The sequence below is a fragment of the Euleptes europaea genome, chromosome 1, assembly GCF_029931775.1.
Source record: "Euleptes europaea isolate rEulEur1 chromosome 1, rEulEur1.hap1, whole genome shotgun sequence".
NCBI lineage: Eukaryota > Metazoa > Chordata > Lepidosauria > Squamata > Sphaerodactylidae > Euleptes > Euleptes europaea.
This window is the reverse complement of record NC_079312.1, coordinates 7,373,776-7,393,630: the sequence shown is the minus strand read 5'-3', so window position 1 is coordinate 7,393,630 and position 19,855 is coordinate 7,373,776. Positions and strand designations below refer to the sequence as shown.

Here is a 19,855-nt window from a genome sequence, read left to right as displayed (position 1 = left end):
TGGTAAGGCTTTCAACAAACAAGAGTGTTTACTTATAATCATTGCCTGATAGATACCCTCACTACTTACATTCAATGGTGTGTATCCTGATCTTCCTCAACCTCCTGCCCAGCCTACTAGGTTATGAGCCTCTGAGAAGCTGGGGGATCCATGCACAGGCAAGGGGTCTTGATCCTTCTTTTAGGAAAACCATAGATTCCCTGCACTTTTACACTGATTTCTTCCTGGATGGCCCAGGCTAGCCTGATGTCAAGCTAAGCAGGGTCGGCCATGGCTAGTATTTGGATGGGAGACCACCAAAGATGCCCAGGGTGACACAGAAGCAGGCAGTGACAAACCACCTCTGCTCATCTCTTGCCTTTAAAATCCTACAGGGTTGCCATAGCTGTGACTTGTTGGAACCCCCCCTCCCCAATTTCTGCCATGATTAAGACTGCATGCATCCCTTTCTCCCTTTCACTGGTCTGATTCACCAAAAATGGAGTGGGTGCATGCACAAGCATGAATGGTTGCTATTCCTCTAGCTTAGCCAGGTGTTCGATCTCTGTGTGGGTGAATGGCTAGGCCTGTGGAATGAGCAGTTCAGTCACAGCTGAGATATTTAAAGGAGGGGGAGAATATGTAAGCTAGAGAACATTCATCATATAAGAACACTAAAAAGGCAGAGCAAGGCTACAGCTGTTGGAGAGACTAAGAAAAGAGAGGCTGTGGCTCAGTGGTACAGCATCTGCTTGGCATGCAGAAGGTTCCAGGTTCATTCCCCAGCATTTCCAGTTAAAAGGGCCAGGCAGTAGTTTATGTGAAAGACCTCAGCCTGAGACCCTGGAGAGCAGCTGCCAGTCTGAGTAGGCAGTACTGGTCTCGATGGACCAAGGGTCTGATTCAGAATAAGGCAGCTTCAAAAGAACCAAAATCAAGCACAAACTAGAACTTTCTGGTCGCTGGTTTTTAGCTTGGCATTTCTCTCTGACAGATGGGTGCAAGACAGCTTGAAATTATAAAAACAATAGTCCTTTGTAGACTTACCTCAGCTTTTCCTGCTAGTTCCTGGAACCTCAGCTTGCATTACTAACACACAGAGGACTACTACACCTCTGCATGGTTACAGAATACCTGGTTTTCTATACCTACTATCTGGTAACTCCTGGGAGTTGTAAGTTTCTGTTGAAAAATATACAAGCTGCATGTGCTTCAAATTCAGAAAGGAAACCAATGGTAAAGATAAAAGCCTTTCATCTTCCTGAGGATTAAAAAAAAGATGTGGGCAGGGAAGAAAAGGACTTAGCCACCCCCCTTCTGTGCCACAGCAATCCTTAGAGGCAAGAGTAAGTATAACCAGAAATAGAGATGGGTGTAGAGCCCTCCCTTTGCTTCCCCACAGTTTGCAGTTACTCCAGAGTAATGAAACTAACATGACCCGTGCGGTACTAAAGACTTCAGCATGCATTCTCGTGGAGGGGGGAGCAAGGAACAGGTCCTTTTCGTTTCCTGGAGAGATTCCTTTCAAGGGTTAAATGGTATGGGGTAATTTTGAATGATGTATAAGTGCTCTTTTTGTATTGTTTATGTTATTGTTTTCTTTGTTTTTTATAATTAGTTTTGTTTTTTCTTATTATAAAAATAATTTAAAAAATTATAAATTAAAAAAAGGGTTAAATGGAAGGAGTCACCATTCCTAGAGAGGGCTCAAGAAAGAAGGCCATGTGACTTGATTTAGTCACTTCCTGTTGTGACTGATTCCCTGGGAAAAGTTAAGCCGTAGGGGGTGAGTTGCAAGTGTAATTTGCTGAAGGGGAGGAAAGGCAGCAACAGGGTAGTTGCAGAGGATTCCCCCCCCCCAAACACACACACACACACAAGCAATAATGAGATAATATTTCCCTTGTAAAAAATCTCCTTAATTTAACAGCCTTGCCTCTACAGGAGGTCCTAGATCCAGCACTGCCTTTACAGAAGATTTTGATAACAGAGGAAGCTCTTTGGAGAGAAAGGGGAGGATGAGGGGAGAGCCGGACTCAGCTGTCCCTGAATCAAGAAAAGGCCTCGATGCCACCGAGGAGGCTGGAAGCGGAAGGGAGCCGCGGGAAGGAACCGTGCAGAAGAGCCTGGCAGACAACGTCCTCTCTCCAGATGTGCATCTCCAGCAATTCAGGCACTTCTGCTATGAGGATGCCCAGGGGCCTCGAGAGGTCTGCAGCCGACTCCACCGTCTTTGCCACCAGTGGCTGAAGCCGGAAAGGCTCAGCAAGAAGGAGATGCTGGACCTGGTGATCCTGGAGCAGTTCCTGGCCGTCCTGCCCCCAGAGATGCAGAGCTGGGTCAAGAAATGTGGGCCAGAGACCAGTTCCCAGGCGGTGGCCCTGGCAGAAGGCTTCCTCCTGAGCCAGGCAGAGGATGAGCATCAGAACCAGCAGGTGAGAGGGATTCATCCAGGTAGTATGTCGGGTGCAGGCTATGATCAAAGATGCCCTCAAAATCCTTACGAGTTGCCCCAACTTTTTTAGACATCCCACCAGCCGATTTCCTGTTCCTTTTCTCATCATTCCCCCTTTGTGAGATCCTCAATTCTGTTTCATGTGCAGGAGGAGATCACGCAGGAGCATGACCCTGGAGCTACTTTTCCAGGTAAGATCAAAAGGGGTGTCATTCCGACTGGATGCCTTTTTTTCAGTGTGCTTGAAAACTATAGTCAGCTTCTGGGTTAAAACATTTGTTTGATAATGCCTCTCCACATCTGAATGGGCAATTTGAGCTATGATCGTCAGCCAATATAGGGACATTCTCCCCCCAACACACACATACTCATACAATAAAGAGACCAAAGAAGACTTCCAAAGGAAGAAATGGAGGACAGTTGTCAGAATGTGGCCTCTCTGGGTAACATCCCTTTTGCCTTAATTCACAGAAGCTGCAGGCAGAAATCTCTCCACACAATAGCCCCCTTGCCTACCATGAAGTGACTGGTCTGTTTCTTTCCCCCAAAGAAGGACATCTGGTACCCACATCTGATTCCATTTCCATGCTGCAAGGAAACAGAAGTTCATTTTTCTTAGACCCAGAAGAAAGAGAGATATCAGCAGGTAGGTGCATATTTGTGTTGTATGGACTTTTTCCTGGGGTATTTTTGGCTAACCTTCAGCCTCTGGAGAACAGAGAGATTTCTGAAGAAGAAACAGCTGAAAAAAGCTAGGAAAGCTTTCTAAAATGTGATAGGTTAGAATAGAGAAAAAATGCAGGCTTAATTTAAGAACACAAGAAAAGCCATGCTGGATCAGATCAAGGCCCAACGAGTGCAGCAGTCTGTTCACACAGTGGTGCCTCTAGGAAGGCCACAAACAAGACAACTGTAGCAGCACCATCCTGCCTGTGTTCCACAGTACCTAATCTTATAGGCATGCTCCTCTGATCCTGGAAAGAATAGGTATGCATCATGACTAGTATCCATTTTACTAGTAGCCATGAATAGCCCTCTGCTCCATGAACATGTCCACTCCCCTCTTAAAGCCTTCCAAGTTGGCAGCCATCACCACATCTTGGGGCAGGGAGTTCCACAATTTAACTATGCGTTGTGTGAAAAAATACTTCTTTTTATCAGTTTTGAATCTCTCACCAGCTTCAGCAGATGACCCTGCGTTTTAGTATTATGAGAGAGGGAGAAAAGCTTCTCCCTGTCCACTCTCTCCAAACCATGCATAATTTTATAGATCTCTATCACATCTCCTCTTAGCCACCTTCTTTCCAAGCTAAACAGCTCTAAGCATTTTAATCACTCATCATAGGGCAGTTGTTTTGGTCCCCTAATCACTTTGGTTGCTCTTTTCTGCGCCTTCTCAAGTTCTGTAATATCCTTTTTTAGGTGTGATGACCAGAACTGTACAGTGTTCCAAGTTTGGTCTCACCATAGATTTGTACAAGGGCAGTATGATATCAGCAGTTTAATACTCTATTCCTCGCCTAATTATGGCCTTCATAGAATTTGCCTTTTTTACAGCAGCCGCACACTGGGTTGACATCTTCGAGTGATCCACTACCACCCCAAGATCCCTTTCTTGGTCTGTTGCTGCCAGCACAGATCCCATCAGTGTATACGTGTTGGGATTTCCCCCCCAAATATGAATCACTTTACACTTGCAAATGAATCTCATTTGCCATTTTAATGTCCATTCTTCCAGTTTGTAGAGATCCTTTTGGAGCTCTTCACAGTGCGATTTTGTTTTAACCACCCTAAACTATTTGGTGTAATCTGCAAACTTGGCTACATCACTGTTCAACCCCAACTCCAGGTCACTGATTGAAGGTTGAAAAGCACCGGTCTCAACACAGATCCCTGAGGGACCCCACAGCTCACATCCCTCCATTGGGAGAACTGAACATTGATTTCTACTCTCTGCTTCCTATTTTTCAGCCAGCTCTCAATCCATAAGAGGACTTGTCCTCTTATCCCATGACTATGAAGTTTGCTTAGCAGTCTTTGATGGGGGACTTTGTCAAAAGCCTTTTGGAAATCCAAATACACCATGCCCACAGGCTCATTCCTGTCCACATGCTTATTGACGCTTTCAAAAAACTCAAATAGGTTAGTGAGACAGGACCTACCTTTACAGAAGCCATGTTGGGTTTTACTCAGCAGGCCTTGCCCTTCTATATGCTTGACAATTCTATCTTTAATAATGCTTTCCATCAATTTACCTGTAACAGACGTTAAGCTAACTGGCCTGTAATTTCCTGGGTCCCCCCTGGAACCTTTTTTTATAAATGGGTGTTACATTGGCCATTCTCCAGTCCTCTGGTACAGAGGCTGATCGAAGGGACATATTACATATCTTTGTTAGGAGTTCAGCAATTTCCCATTTGAGTTCTTGAAGAACTCTAGGATGAATACTGTCTGGTCCCTGTGACTTGTTAGTTTGCAGTTTGTCTAGAGCAGCGGTTCCCAAACCTTTCAGGCCGCCGCCCCCTGGGTTCCACAAACTCAACCCCAGCACCCCCTACCCTATCCTATAAAAATCTTTTGACTGCAGTACTGCAGCTTAACACTCTGCCCCACGGGGCTCTTACTAATAAAACCTTAAGGACTACATAAATTATCAATATTAAAATATAAACAAGCCAGGAGCATAAATGAGGGTAAAACAGCCACTGAGATTCTTCAAAAAAACATCCAGAGAACAGTTGTCAGCAGTTAATGGGCTTCTTTCCTTGAGTCCAATTTTGCTTTAAAATCTCAGTACTTTTTTCTGTTTATACCAGAGGCTGATGATACCCAGGGCAAGTCCAAGGGACAATCACAACAGCTGCCATTGGAAGGGAAACAACAGAAAAGAAACACTGGAACAAAAAGGAAAAGCAGGAACGAATCCCCTGTTTCTCAGGGTGTTGAATCCCAGGACATCCCCCGAAACCTACTAAAGATCAATTGCCCTGTGTGTGGAAAAACATTTATTAGTAAATCAGTGTTTGATACACACTGGAGAACTCACGCAGGGGAAAAATCATATATATGTTCAGAGTGTGGAAAGGCTTTTCCTAAGAGATATCTTCTGGAACACCAAAGAATTCATACAGGGGAGAAACCTTATAAATGCTGGGAGTGTGGAAAGAACTTTGTTCAGAATTCATCGCTCACAGTCCATCGACGAATCCACACAGGGGAGAAACCCCATAAATGCTTGGAGTGCGGAAAGAGCTTTGTTTGTCGCTCACAGCTTATTTCGCACCGACGAATCCATACTGGGGAGAAACCATATAAATGCTTGGAGTGTGGAAAGAGTTTTGCTCAGAGTTCAAGGCTTACTTCACATCGACGAATCCACACTGGGGAGAAACCATATAAATGCTTGGAGTGTGGAAAGAGCTTTTCTCATAATCATAACCTTATTTCACATCGCCGAATCCACACTGGGGAGAAACCATATAAATGCTTGGAATGTGGAAAGAGCTTTTCTACTAATCGTAACCTTATTGACCATCGACGTATTCACACAGGGGAGATGCCGTATAAATGCTTGCAGTGTGGAAAGAGTTTTGCTTGGAGCACACAGTTTAATTCACATCGGCGAATCCACACTGGGTAGAAACCATATACACGTCTGGAGTGTAGTAAGAGCTTTGCTCAGAGTTCAAATCTTACTTCACATTGACAAATCCACAATGGGGAGAAACCATATAAATGTCTGGAGTGTGGTGAGAGCTTTGCTCAGGGTTCAAATCTTACTTCACATCGATAAATCCACATGGGAGATACTGTATAAATGCTTGCAATGTGGAAAGAGTTTTGCTTGGAGTTTCCAGCTTACTACCCATCAATGAGGCCACACTGGGAAGAAATGATATAAATGCTGAAAGTGTGTTGGAAAATTTATGCCTAAAAAGTTGCCTTGTTTCATAACCAAGAGTTCACAGTAGAATTCCCATACAAATACTTTCAGTGTGGCAAGATCTTCAGGCACAAGCCTGGCCTTACCAGGTATTATGAAGTTCACTCAGGGGACCAACCATGAATCTTGTTAAATGAATTAGAAGAAGGGGAAGCCACAGTAGTGGTCGTTCAGCGTCTAGAGCTTTTGAGCCAAATCAGGCTTATAAAGTACAAATGTTGAAGTGGAGTTCGTTAAAGCATTTTTTATTCTTAGCTAAAATAAATGGAATATATTTTATTATAAAATGGAATTCATTTGTCCTTCGCTTTTACCACATGTTAAACCCCTTGTAGAGAGCAACCCTGGTTTAGTGGTTGGGAACTGTGAACTCTAATCTGGAGAACTTGGTTTGATTCCCCACTCCTCCACATGCAGCCTGCTGGGTGACCTTTGGCCAGTCCCAATTCTATCCGAACTCTCTCAGCCCATGCAGAAGCAGGCAATGGCAAACCACCTCCTAATGTCTGTTGCCTTAAAAACCCTATGGGGTTTCCATAAGTCAACTGTGACTTGACGGCACTTTCCACCATCACCACTAAACCCCTTGTTTCTGTGGGACCACCTCTCTGATACACCCTCCCCGCCCCTCCGCTTTATGTTGCCTTTCTCCCTCAAGATGAAACAGTGAGGCTTGTATTAAGAACATAAGAAAGGCCCTGCTGGATCAGACCAAGGCCCATCAAGTCCAGCAGTCTGTTAACACAGTGGCCAACCAGGTGCCTTTAGGAAGCCACAAACAAGACGACTGCAGCAGCAGCATCCTGCCTGTGTTCCACCGCACCCAAAATAATAGGCATGCTCCTCTGATACTAGAGAGAATAGGTATGCAGCATGACTAGTATCCATTCTAACTAATTGTATTGTTCTCTGAGGTCTCATTTCACCACCACAACAACCACCCTGTGAGCTACTTTAGGCTGAAAGCATATGCTCTCAACATCAGCTAGCAACCATCTAGGGCAGATTAGGGTTTGAACCTAGGATTCTTAGGTCCTAGTCAGACACTCTAACCACTACACATAACAGGCTCTGATAGGTCAGAGTAAAGGTAAGGGCACCCAAAACAGGGCCTCCAAGGATGGCTGGAGTGTTCAGGTAGGTTTATATGGGACGTGCTGTCCTTAAGCTTCCCAGATATCGCCACAGCATTTGCTTTCCAGTTGTACCCTCAAAATGACATGTCAAGAAGCAGTTGTGGCTAGGAAGAACTGGATCCACAATCCATGAAACCCAACATCCTCCCATGGATGTGGGGGGTTGGCAGGGCAAGCAGGATCACCTCCTCCCCTCATCCACAATCAGGCCACAGATACCAGAACAAAGTGTCTTCCATGGAAGGAGAAAGCACAGCCTACACACAGAAAATGTCCTACATGCCAATCCAGAATGTTCTCTGCATACTCAATGCAATTCTTAGGGCATAGTGTAGGGTATGTTTTGACATATAGAGAGGAGACCCACAAAGACTTCCTAAAAGACCCCACAGCCTCTTCCCTTTTTCTGCTTCCTTCTCACCTTTCCACTCATCTGCCAACCTCCCTGTATTACTCCTCCCTGGTCTTCAGTTTTCTCTTTTTCACTCCCCCCGCCCCCTGTTATCCTCTCTGGAAAAAGTCTGCCTGAGTTGTGCAGTGTTGGCCACTGGGCTGAGCCCGATTGTACAGTGGGGAACCATCAAGGGCTTGCGAGGGGCACCTTAGTTTCTCCTATATCCCTTTCCTCATACTATTTCCTTTTCCTGTCCTCCTGGGAGCCCCCATATCCTCACCTTTACCTGCTTCCTTCTCATCCGCCCACCAACCGACCTAGCATCCAACCTTCACCTGCCCCACATCACTAGGTACACATATTATTTATTTACTTCACATACACTTTATTTATTTATTTCATTTCAGTTCCTTGCATGAGGGGAAAAAAGAGAGATTCTCTTTCCCTTTGAGAGCCAGTATGGTGTAGTGGTTAAGAACGGAGGACCCTAATCTGGAGAACTGGATTTGATTCCCCATTCCTCCACATGAAGCCTGCTGGGCGACCTTGTGCCAATCACAGTTCTCTGCAAACTCAGCCCACCCGGAGGCAGGCAATGGCAAACCACCTCCAAACTTCTCTTGCCTTGAAAACCCTATGGGTTCACCATAAGTCAGCTATGACTTCATGGCAAAATCACTCACAGAAATGCCATTAGGCAGCCTTAGGTTATTTTTCAGTTTCAGTTCTCTAAATGTTTTTTGTTCTTATTGTAAGGTTCTAGTCTCTCCTCAACGTGAGAAGCGAGAGAGACCTAGACCTCCTTTATTTTGGGCCTGTAATTTCCCAATACTCAGGCTTTTCTCCTCCAGCCTGCAGGTTCGTTCTGGGCAGGGAAGAGCCAAGCAGGGACGAGCCTCACACTTTTGCTTAAGTGATTTAACAAAGTTTATTGGTTTCAGTGAGAGCAGAAAAGAAAATAAACTCTCACACTGTTACAGGCAATTTAAAAAGGAAAATAACAAACTCAAAGCAACTAGAGAGCTACGCTACTTACAAAGCAGAGCTGGTCTTATTCATTCTCACTACCAGTCACTGTAGTACAAACCAAGAATCCTAAATCAAACCCCTCCCTCTGGAGCAACCTCCCTTTTTCACTTAACAGCTGACCTTGGCTTCCTGCCTCCTCATTAGTTCACCTGTTCTCAAAACTATCCCAGCTGTGATTCCCTGGGGGGTGAAACTCTCAAGGCCGAGTTGCTCAATGGCGTCTTCCTTACACCCTCCCTGGCAGAGAGAGAGTGGTACCCCATCTCACTTTCTGCAAAACAAACCTATATTAGGATCTGCCTGTAACATTTTCAGCTCTAATAATAAAATATTATAAATAATATTTAATTTCTTAAAATCAAATCATTGTAAAATGTGTCCAATCCAAGATATGAACCCAAACTGACCCCTGTTCCTGCCCTCACTCCACTTCTGCAAACATCTTGAAAGGGAATCAGCCAAAACATTTTCCTTTCCTCTAATACGAACAATGTTGAATGACAGATCTTGAAGAGACAGAGCCCATCTTAGGATTCTATCATTCGAGTCTTTCATTCTATGAATGAAGACAAGTGGGCTATGATCGGTTTCCAGCTGAAAATGTACACCTCTTAGGTAGGTCTTCAGTTTGTTTAGACCCCAGACCACTCCCAGCGCTTCCTGTTCGATAACATTGTACCTTTGCTCTCTAGGAAGCAGTTTATGACTCAAGCATACCACCGGGTGGAGGCACTTATCATCCCCCTTTTGCAACAGGACCACTCCCAGTCCATAGCGGCTGGCATCGGTCTGTACAATATATTTTTGGGAATAATCAGGTGGTTTAAGTATAGGAGCCTGAGCAAATCTTTCCTTAAGTATTTCAAAGGCTTTCTGACACTCAGCTGTCCAGGGTACTCTCGCCGATGCATTTTTTTTTTACACAAATTGGTAAGAGGCGCGGCATGATGTGAAAATTAGGGATGAATCTTCTATAAAATCCACATGCTCCCAAACAACTTATTACCTGCTTCTTGGTAACTGGAGCTGGCCAATTAACAACGGCCTTGACCTTTACCGCCTGTGGTGAAATTTTTCCACCACCAATCTGATGTCCTAAATATACAACTGAGTTATTAGCATTGGTTCTTGTAGGTTATCCGGGCTGTGTGACCGTGGTCTTGGTATTTTCTTTCCTGACATTTCGCCAGCAGCTGTGGCAGGCATCTTCAGAGGAGTAACACTGAAGGACAGTGTCAAGTATCAAGTGTGTAGGAAGAGTAATATATAGTCAGAAAGGGGGGGGGGGTTGAGCTGAATCATTGTCCTGCAAAAAGTATCAAAGGTAATGTGCTAATCATTGTCCTGTAAGTATCAAGATAATGTGCTAATGAGGGTGTGGTATGTTAATATGGAACCATTGTATCCTGTTAATGGGTGAAATCCAAAGCTAATCTGCATGGCTATTGTGGACTGTAGTCTTTGTTAGTCTGGAGGTTTTCAGGACAGGAAGCCAAGCCTTATTCATTCTTAAACTCTCCGCTTTTCTGTTAAAGTTGTGCTGATGTTTATGAATTTCAATGGCTTCTCTGTGCAACCTGACAAAATAGTTGGTAGAATTGTCCAGTCTTTCAGTGTCTTGGAATAAGACCCTGTGTCCTGTTTGTGTCAGTCCATGTTCAGCCACTGCTGATTTCTCAGGTTGGCCAAGTCTGCAGTATCTTTCATGTTCTTTTATCCTTGTTTGTATGCTGCGTTTTGTGGTCCCGATGTAAACTTGTCCACAACTGCAAGGTATACGATATACTCCTGCAGAGGTGAGGGGGTCTCTTTTGTCTTTTGCTGATCATGGTATCTGTTGTATTTTCTTGGTGGGTTTAAACACCGTTTGTAGGTTATGTTTTTTCAAAAGTTTCTCCCATTATTAGCAATTTGGCATTTTGAAGGTTTGATCCTGCATCCTGAATTCTTTGCAGTACCACCTTTAGATGGTTCAGGTGCTGCAGCCATGATGAACTCATTACTGCAATGTCATCTTGATAGCTACCTGCGAAGTCTAACCCTTGCAATACTTTGTCCATTAACCTCTGGAACACCTTACTAGCTGAACTGATTCCAAAGGGGAGCACATTAAAGCGAAATTGTCCCATAAAGCAAGAAAAGGATGTTCTGTCTTTCTGTCAGAGGCACCTGCCAAACTCCAGATGTAAGATCTAAAGTCGTAATGTAACAAGCATTAGCCATTCTCTCTAAAACCTCCTCTATATTTGGTTATTGATATTGGTCAGTTTTGCACAATTGATTTAATTTTCTAAAATGCACACACAATCGATACGGTGGTGGATCTCCTTTATGCAGTGTCCTTTTGGGAACAATCACTAGGTTGCTGCTCCATTCCGATGTGCTGGGCTCAGTGTCACCCATCTCAAGCATTTTTTTGTATCTCCTATTTCACCACCTCTCGCATTGGCCCTCTTACTGGGTAAGGATTGCACCTGACTGGTGGATGCTCTCCAGTATCTAAATCATGAATAACTAACTCAGTTCTCCCTGGACAGTTAGTGAACACTTCTTCAAAATCTCGTAACATCTCCAACAGCTGTGCACGCTGTTTAGCTGTTGGGCGCTCGCTAATTGGCATTTCTGCCAGTCCTTCACGCTTCCCAGCCTCTGACAGTAAGTCAGGGATATCAAAATCTTGCTCAGGCCGCACCTCCACTGGCACTGACATTTGCTGGACTTCAGCAATATCCTTAGAGGCAAGAGTAAGCAGAACCAGGAACAGAAATGGGTGCAGAGCTTCCCCACAGTTTGCAGTTTGCATTACTCCAGAGTAATGAAACTAACATGACCCGTGCGGTGCTAAAGGCTTCAGCATGCATTCTCGGGGAGGGGGAAGCAAGGAACAGGTCCTTTTCGTTTCCTGGAGAGAGTCAGCTCAATGGTTAAATGGAAGGAGACACCATTCCCAGAGAGGCCTCCAGAAAGAAGGCCACGTGACTTGATTCAGTCACTTCCTATTGTGACTTCTTCCATGGGAAAGGTTAAGCTGTAGGGGGTGAGTTGCAAGTGTAATTTGGTGAAGGGGAGGCAAGGCAGCAACAGGGTAGTTGCAGAGGATTCCCCCCCCCAAAAAAAAACCACACATAAGCAATAATAAAATAATATTTCCCTTGTAAAATACCTCCTTGCTTTAACAGCCTTGCCTCTAGATCCAGCACTTCTCTTTACAGAAGATTTTGATAACAGAGGAAGCTCTTTGGAGAGGAAGGGGAGGATGAAGGGAGAGCCGGACTCATCTGTCCCTGAATCAAGAAAAGGCCTCGATGAGGCTGGGAGCGGAAGGGAGCTGCGGGAAGAAACCGTGCAGAAGAGCCTGGCAGACAACGTCCTCTCTCCAGATGTGCATCTCCAGCAATTCAGGCACTTCTGCTATGAGGATGCCCAGGGGCCTCGAGTGGTCTGCAGCCGACTCCACCGTCTTTGCCACCAGTGGCTGAAGCCGGAAAGGCACACCAAGAAGGAGATGCTGGACCTGGTGATCCTGGAGCAGTTCCTGGCCGTCCTGCCCCCGGAGATGCAGAGCTGGGTCAGGGAATGTGGGCCGGAGACCAGTTCCCAGGCGGTGGCTCTGGCAGAAGGCTTCCTCCTGAGCCAGGCAGAGGATGAGCATCAGGGCCAGCAGGTGAGAGGGATTCATCCAGGTAGTATGTCGGGTGCAGGCTTTGATCAAGGATGCCCTCGAAATCCTTACGAGTTGCGTCAACTTTTTTAGACATCCCACCAGCCGATTTCCTGTTCCTTTTCTCATCATTCCCCCTTTGTGAGATCCTCAATTCTGTTTCGTGTGCAGGAGGAGATCACACAGGAGCATGACCCTGGAGCAACCTTGCCAGGTAAGATCAAAAGGGGTGTCATTCCGACTGGATGCCTTTTTTCAGTGTGCTTGAAAACTGTAGTCCTATATGGGAAAGACACTTCGGCCTCTGGGTTTAAAAATTGGAACATGCCTCTCCACATCTGAATGAGCAACGTCAGCCAATCTAGGGACATTCCCCTCCCTCAACGCACACGCAAGGAACAGAAATGCTAAACACATGGTAAGTATAGAACACCTTCCAAATCTTTTAATCTTTCTCAGGCAGTGTTGTGAAACCAGGAACAAATCGTTTGCCATCTCTGTGGGGCAGAGAGAAAGGAACCATTGTGCAGCCAGTTCAGGTAAGTGTGGAAATGCAGATCATGCCCCTGCGTGCCTCCCCTCACTCCTCCAGCGTGGTTCAGTGGTTATGGGCGGCAGACTTTAATCCGGAGAACCAGATTGGATTCCCCACTCCTCCAGCATGTAGCCTGCTGGGTGACCTTGGGCTAGTCACAGTTCTCTCAGAACTCTCTCAGCCCCACCTATCTCACAAAGTGCCTGTTGAGGGGGGTGGGGGAGGAACAGTGATTGTAAGCCGCCTTGAGACTCCTTCCGGTAGAGTAAAGCGGAGTATAGAAACCAGTTCTTCTTCATCTTCCCAGACTGGTGAGAATCTCTCACTCTCTCTCTCTCTCCCTCCCCCTTAGCTGCTATCTGAAGTGCTCACTAGATAGAAAATGCAAATGTCTGATGGATCTTTGAATCCTAAAAGCAAACATTTCATTATAGTCCTTTTGGATTGCCCTTAGCAGGGGAAGAATTCTTCCCTGTGAAGATAGAGGGGTTCCTTTTTCACTTTCAGGATCTGGTGGCCTTTGAGGAGGTGTGTGTCCATTTCAATGAGGAGGAGTGGGCCCTGCTGGATCTGGAACAAAGAATCCTTCACAAGGAAGTCATGGAGGACAATTATCAGAATGTGGCCTCTCTGGGTAATGCTCACCTTTACCTTGATTCACAAATGATGTTCTTAAAGGACTCAGCTAGGGCTAATAGAGACTCTGAGAGCCAAACTAAACATGTTGGCATACTAGGAATTTTAAAATGCCACGAGGCCCCGATCCAGTGTGGGTCCGCAGCCAAAATGCTAGTGTCAAAATACTGATATTTATATTTATACCCAGTGCGCCTTTTGCAAAGCTCAAGAAGACATTCCCTTGCCTAGAGAACGTTACCATAAGGGGGATAACTGTTGTTGGAGGAGGGAAAGGGGGCAGAAGGGATGAATTGGGGTCATTCTTTAATTGGGGTGTTTATTCTACTTACACCATTGTAGGGTTAGGCATGGCTCAGTCAGATGTGGGAAAATGAGGTGGCAGAGCCCTGAAGAACCAACCATGAAAAACAGGATTGTAGTAGGTGAAGTTTCGGTCTATATCATGAAGAGCTCTGCCTGCTGAATTCCTGCCTGTCAGGCTGATATTAAAGTCAAAGATGAAAGTCCTGTCAGAAAGCTTCTAGGCTGTAAGAACATACTGTTTTGAGCCCCCTCAAGGAAGGGCAGGATAAAAAACGTCATAAAAAGAAGTATCAGATGTATAAGTGTTAAAAAGAATTTTCAGATTGTTAGTAGGAGTTCAAGGTGCACTGCATACCACCTCCAGCCAGGAGACAGGATCCAGGTTTTTGACTATAAATGCCAAACCAAACGGTAGAAAGCTGCCACCCCCCTCCTGCCCGCAGACCCCATTCCAGGCAAAGGCCAGGAGACAAATCCTTGACTCCTTGAGTGTTCACAGGAACTCTTATCCCTGCAAGACTAGCCTTTAATAAAACAGGACTTTCCCAACAATGTGCCAAAAGAGGTAGAACCTTTTTTTCCTTCACAAGGAACTGAAATGCTACATCCTGGGAGAATATAGATAGCCTTTTAGTTTCCTTTTTATCCTTCCAGGTGGTGTCTTGCAACCTGTGATACATTCTTTGCCACCTATTCGTGTCAGAGAGAAAGCAGCTTCCATGCAGCCCAATCATGTAAGTGTGGAACTGTGGATCATGCCCCTGGATACCTCCCCCTACCCTCCCTAGGCTGGGGGGAATGTCTCTCTTTCCCTTGGCTACCATCTGTGCTGCTCACTAAATGGAAAATGAAAACATCTGAGATAGGTTTGAATCCTGAAAGTAAACTTCTGTAAGGAGAGAGGGTATTTTTTTTTTCTCTTTTCAGGTTCTGGAGGCCTTTGAGGAGGTGTCTGTTTGTTTCACGGTAGAGGAATCGGCTCTGCTGGATCCGGACCAAAGAAGACTTCCAAAGGAAGAAATGGAGGACAGTTGCCAGAATGTAGCCTCTCTAGGTAACGTCCCTTTTGCCTTAATTCCCCATGCTGCAGGCAGAAATTGCTCCACGCAATAGCCCCGTTGCCTACCATGAAGTGACTGTTCTGTTTCTTTTCCCCAAAGAAGGACTTCTGGTACCCACATCTGATTCCATTTCCATGCTGCAAGGAAACAGAAATTCATTTTTCTTAGACCCAGAAGAAAGAGAGAGATCAGCAGGTAGGTGCATATTTGTGTGGTATGGACTTGTTCCTAGGTATTTTTTGGCTAAACTTCAGCCTCTGGAGAACAGTGGTGGTTAATGCACTAAGAATAAACAAACGTCTTATCTTTGTCTGATCGCACCCAGAGCCTCCCCCGTGTTCCTGGAAATGTGTTGAAAGCATCAAATGTCCGTGCTTTCAACAAATGTTTATAGCATGATGTTTCCATTTCCTCCGTTTCAGGGTCATTTTCTCCTGAGGAGTGTACTCCTTTAAAACGCTGCATATTTCTCTGCCCCTCTGTAGTCAGCTGTGTAGCCCATCTTTCCTCCCCCCTCTTTTCCTCTGGCAGCTATTTGCCTTGGTTTGTTATCATTATTTTTTAAATAAAAGCACTAGGATTATCAAAGGATTGCTGGAACGTTGGAGCATTGGGCAAGACAGATAGTGTGGCTTGATCTTTCTCCCAGAGGAAAAAAAAGTGAAGAAAAACAAATGTGGAAATTGAAGGGATTTTTTAAAATCATTTTTGGGTGCCTGGAGTTTGTTTTTATTAGCATGGGGATCCAAACTCTTGGATGTTTGACTTGATTCTCTCCACTGCCTCCCTCCTCTCCTCCCAACCCCCCCCCCAAGACAGGAGTAAAGGGAGTAAAAATTCCCACACTCCTCCAGAGCTTTCCCTGGAGTTAACCCTTCGTGCTCCAAACAGCCACAACAAACCCTGTTGTTTGGTCTGGGGAATTTCACCTTTTACCCACAAGCCTGAGCTCGAGAAGAGGCTGCCTTGGAGCCCATTGAAATTGGGAAGGACTTCCCTCCCCCAGCTCAGCTAGCAGAGCAAGAGAGAGAAATCCATGGGCAAAGGAAAGTATTCATACTCTGAAGCCGATCATGCTCCTGCCTCTCTCAAGAGAAGGGGGAAGGCGGGGGAATGTCACAGTTCGAGCACAGCGATAATTTGAGGTAAGTAAAAGGTGCGTTAACAGTCAGAGAGATTTCTGAAGAAGAAACAGATGAAAATAGCTAGGAAAGCTTTCTAAAATGTGATAGAGAGGTTAGAACAGAGAGGAAAATGCAGGATTAATCTTGGAGGACATTTCAATATGCTACCCAGTTGTATTCAGCCTTTATTGATTTATATATCTCTCCAGATACTTTTTGGACACTACTCACAAATATCTACAATGCCATAAAATGAATGTGTACCATCTAGTTGCAACCAACTTATGGTAACCACAGTCACACAAAAAACCAAGGGATCGGAGTAAAATACAAACCAGAAACACCATACACCAGGGAAAAAAACCACATTAGCAATTATTTTCTAAGCCAAATATTGAACATGTAACAGACATGTTTGTTTGCCACAAGTCATTCCAAGCAGGAGAGGAAAGGAGTAGTTTTACTATTGCCTTCCTCCATTAAAACCTTAAGGACTACATAAATTATTAATATTAAAATATAAACAAGCCAGGGGCATGAAAGAAGGGGTAAAACAGCCACTGAGAAAATATCCAGGGAACAGTTGTCAGCAGTTAATGGGCTTCTTTCCTTGAGTCCAATTTTGCTTCAAATGTCAGCACTTTTTTTTTGTTTATTCCAGAAGCTGATTGTCCCCAGGGCAAGTCCAAGGGACAATCACAACAGCTACCATTGGAAGGAGAACAAAAGAAAAGAAACACTGGAACAAAAAGGAAAAGCAGGAACGAATCCACTGTTTCTCAGGGTGTTGAATCCCAGGACATCCCCCAAAACCTACTAAAGATCAATTGCCCTGTATGTGGAAAAACATTCATTAGTAAATCAGCATTTGATACACACTGGAGAAGTCACAGAGGAGAGAAATCCTATATATGTTCAGAGTGTGGAAAGGCTTTTGCTAAGGGATATCTTCTAGAACACCAAAGAATTCATACAGGGGAAAAACCTTACAAGTGCTGGGAGTGTGGAAAGAGCTTTGTTCAGAATTCACAGCTCACTGTCCATCGACTAATCCACACAGGGGAGAAACCATATAGATGCTTGGAGTGTGGAAAGAGCTTTGCTCTTCATACACGGCTTACTTTACATCGCCGAATCCACACTGGGGAGAAACCATACAAATGTCTAGACTGTGGTAAGGGCTTTGCTCGTTGTTCACAGCTTATTTCACATCGCCGAATCCACACTGGGGAGAAACCATATAAATGCTTGGAGTGTGGAAAGAGCTTTTCTCATAGTTGTAATCTTATTGAACATCGACGAAGCCACACAGGGGAGAAACCATATGAATGCTTGGAGTGTGGTAAGAGCTTTGCTAGTCGTTCACATCAACGAATCCACCCTGGGGGAAAACTATATAAATGTCTGGTGTGTAGTAAGAGCTTTGCTCAGAGTTCACAGCTTACTTCACATCAACGAATCCACACTGGGGAGAAACCATATAAATGTTGAGTGTAGTAAGAGTTTTGCTCAGAGTTCATATCTTCCCATGAACGAATCCACACAGGTGAGAAACCATATAATTGCTTGGAGTGTGGAAAGAGCTTTTCTCATCATCGTAACCTGATTGATCATTGACGTATTCACACGGGAAAACCCATATAAATGCGGAGAATGTGGAAAGAGCTTTGGTTGGGCTAAAGATTTTATTGCCCATCGACGAATCCACACAGAGGAGATACTGTATAAATGCTTGCAGTGTGGAAAGAGTTTTGCTTGGAGTTCACAGCTTTCTACCCATCAGCAAGTCGACACTGGGAAGAAATAATATAAACGCTAAAAGTGTGTTGGAAAATTTATGTCTAAAAGTTGCCTTGTTCATATGCAAGAATTCACAGTGGAAGTGCCACACTGGAAGCATTTGTATGGGAAGATCTTCAGGCACAAGCCTGGCTTTACCAGGCATGATGAAGTTCACTCAGGGGACCAACCATGAATCTTGTTAAATGACTTAGAAGAAGGGGAAGTCATAGTAATGTTCATTCAATGTCTAGAGCTTTGGGGCCAGGTCAGGCCCATAAACTGCAAATGTTGAAGTGGAGTTGGTTAAAGCATTTTTGATTCTCAACTAAAATAAATGGAATATAGTTTATTAGTCACTTCAGAGATCAGCTTAAGCATGATTTCCATTTTGTGCACCCTCTTCTCCTAATTCTAGTCTCTCATACCTCTACGAGCTCTACCTTTTCTTTCCATCTGAGAATGTCTGGTCTCTTTTAGCCATCTGTAGTCATACTCCGATTTCCCTGTTCATCTGGAAATTATTTATCTCTTTAGCAATAGAATGTATAGGCCACCTCTCCAGAGGCAGAAGGGATGGTTCAGTGGTGGATCACCTGTTGTGCACAGTGTGATGGGGCCATCGTAACCTTCAGAGCATCCAGGTTTCAGGAAATCCAGCTGTGCTGCAGCTGCTGTGCTTCAGTCCACTGAGTGATCTCAATCCCAGTAGACTCTCACCAGAGCACATAAATTCATATAAAGAGTTTTGCTTGGAGTACACAGCTTACTTTACATCGACGAATTCACACTGGGGAGAAACCATATAAATGTCTTGTGTGGTAAAAGCTTTGCTCAGAGTTAACATCTTACTTCACATCAACGAATCCACACTGGGAAGAAACCATAAATTCTTGGAGTATCGAAAGAGCTTTTCTCATAATTGTAAACTTATTGAACATTGACATATTCAAACTGGGGAGTAGCCACATAAATGCTTGGAATGTGGAAAGAGCTTTTCTCATAATTGCAACTTATTGCCCATTGATGAATATACATGGGAGATACCATGTAAATGCTTGCAGTGTGGAAAGAGTTTTGTTTGGAGTTCATAGCTTACTACCCATCAACCAGGCCACATTGGGAAGAAATCATAGGAACACTAAAAGTGTGTTGGAAATTTTATGTCTAAAAAGTTGCTTTGTTTCATATCCAAGAATTCACAGAGGAATTCCCATACAAATGCTCCCAGTGTGGCAAGATTTTCAGGCACAAGCCTGACCTTACCAGGCATCATGAAGTTCAACCATGAATCTTGTTAAATGAGTTATAGGAAGGGGAAGCCATAGTAATGTTCATTCAGCTTCTAGAGCTTTTGGGCCAAATCAGGCCCATAAAATGCAAATATTTAAATGGAGTTTGTTAAAACATTTTTATTCTCAGCTAAAATAAATGGAATATAGTTTATTATAAAGTGGAATTCATTTTCCTACCCTTTTACCACATGTTAAACTCCTTGTAGAGAGCCAGCCTGTTGAGTAGTTAAGAGCTGCAGACACTAATCTAGAGAACTGGGTTCGATTCCCCACTCCACATGCAGCCTGCTCTGTGACCTTGGGCCAGTCACAACTCTATCCGAACTGTCTCAGACCATGCAATGGCAAACCACCTCCTAATTTCTGTTGCCTTAAAAACTCTATGGGGTTGCCATAAGTCAGCTGTGACTTGACAGCACTTTCCACCATCACCACCAAACCCCTTGTATCTGTGGGACCACCTCTCTGATACACCCCCACACTTTATGTTGTCTTTCTCCCTCAAGATGAAACAGTGAGGCT

The 19,855-nt window shown here is 44.5% G+C and overlaps 1 protein-coding gene and 1 pseudogene across 1 annotated transcript in view; both read left to right on the top strand.

Annotated features, from left to right (window-relative positions):
• Positions 1–1,997: 1,997 nt before the first annotated feature.
• Positions 1,998–6,227, top strand: LOC130478777 (zinc finger protein 501-like; annotated as a pseudogene).
• A 5,965-nt stretch (positions 6,228–12,192) lies between these two features.
• LOC130478699 (zinc finger protein 501-like) overlaps positions 12,193–19,855 on the top strand; it is a 46,281-nt gene continuing 38,618 nt past the window's right edge. The window contains exons 1-3 of the mRNA XM_056850911.1: positions 12,193–12,453; positions 13,640–13,729; positions 15,002–15,128. Coding sequence (XP_056706889.1) covers positions 12,193–12,453; positions 13,640–13,729; positions 15,002–15,128 — 478 coding nt within the window. The remainder of the gene's footprint in view (positions 12,454–13,639; positions 13,730–15,001; positions 15,129–19,855) is intronic.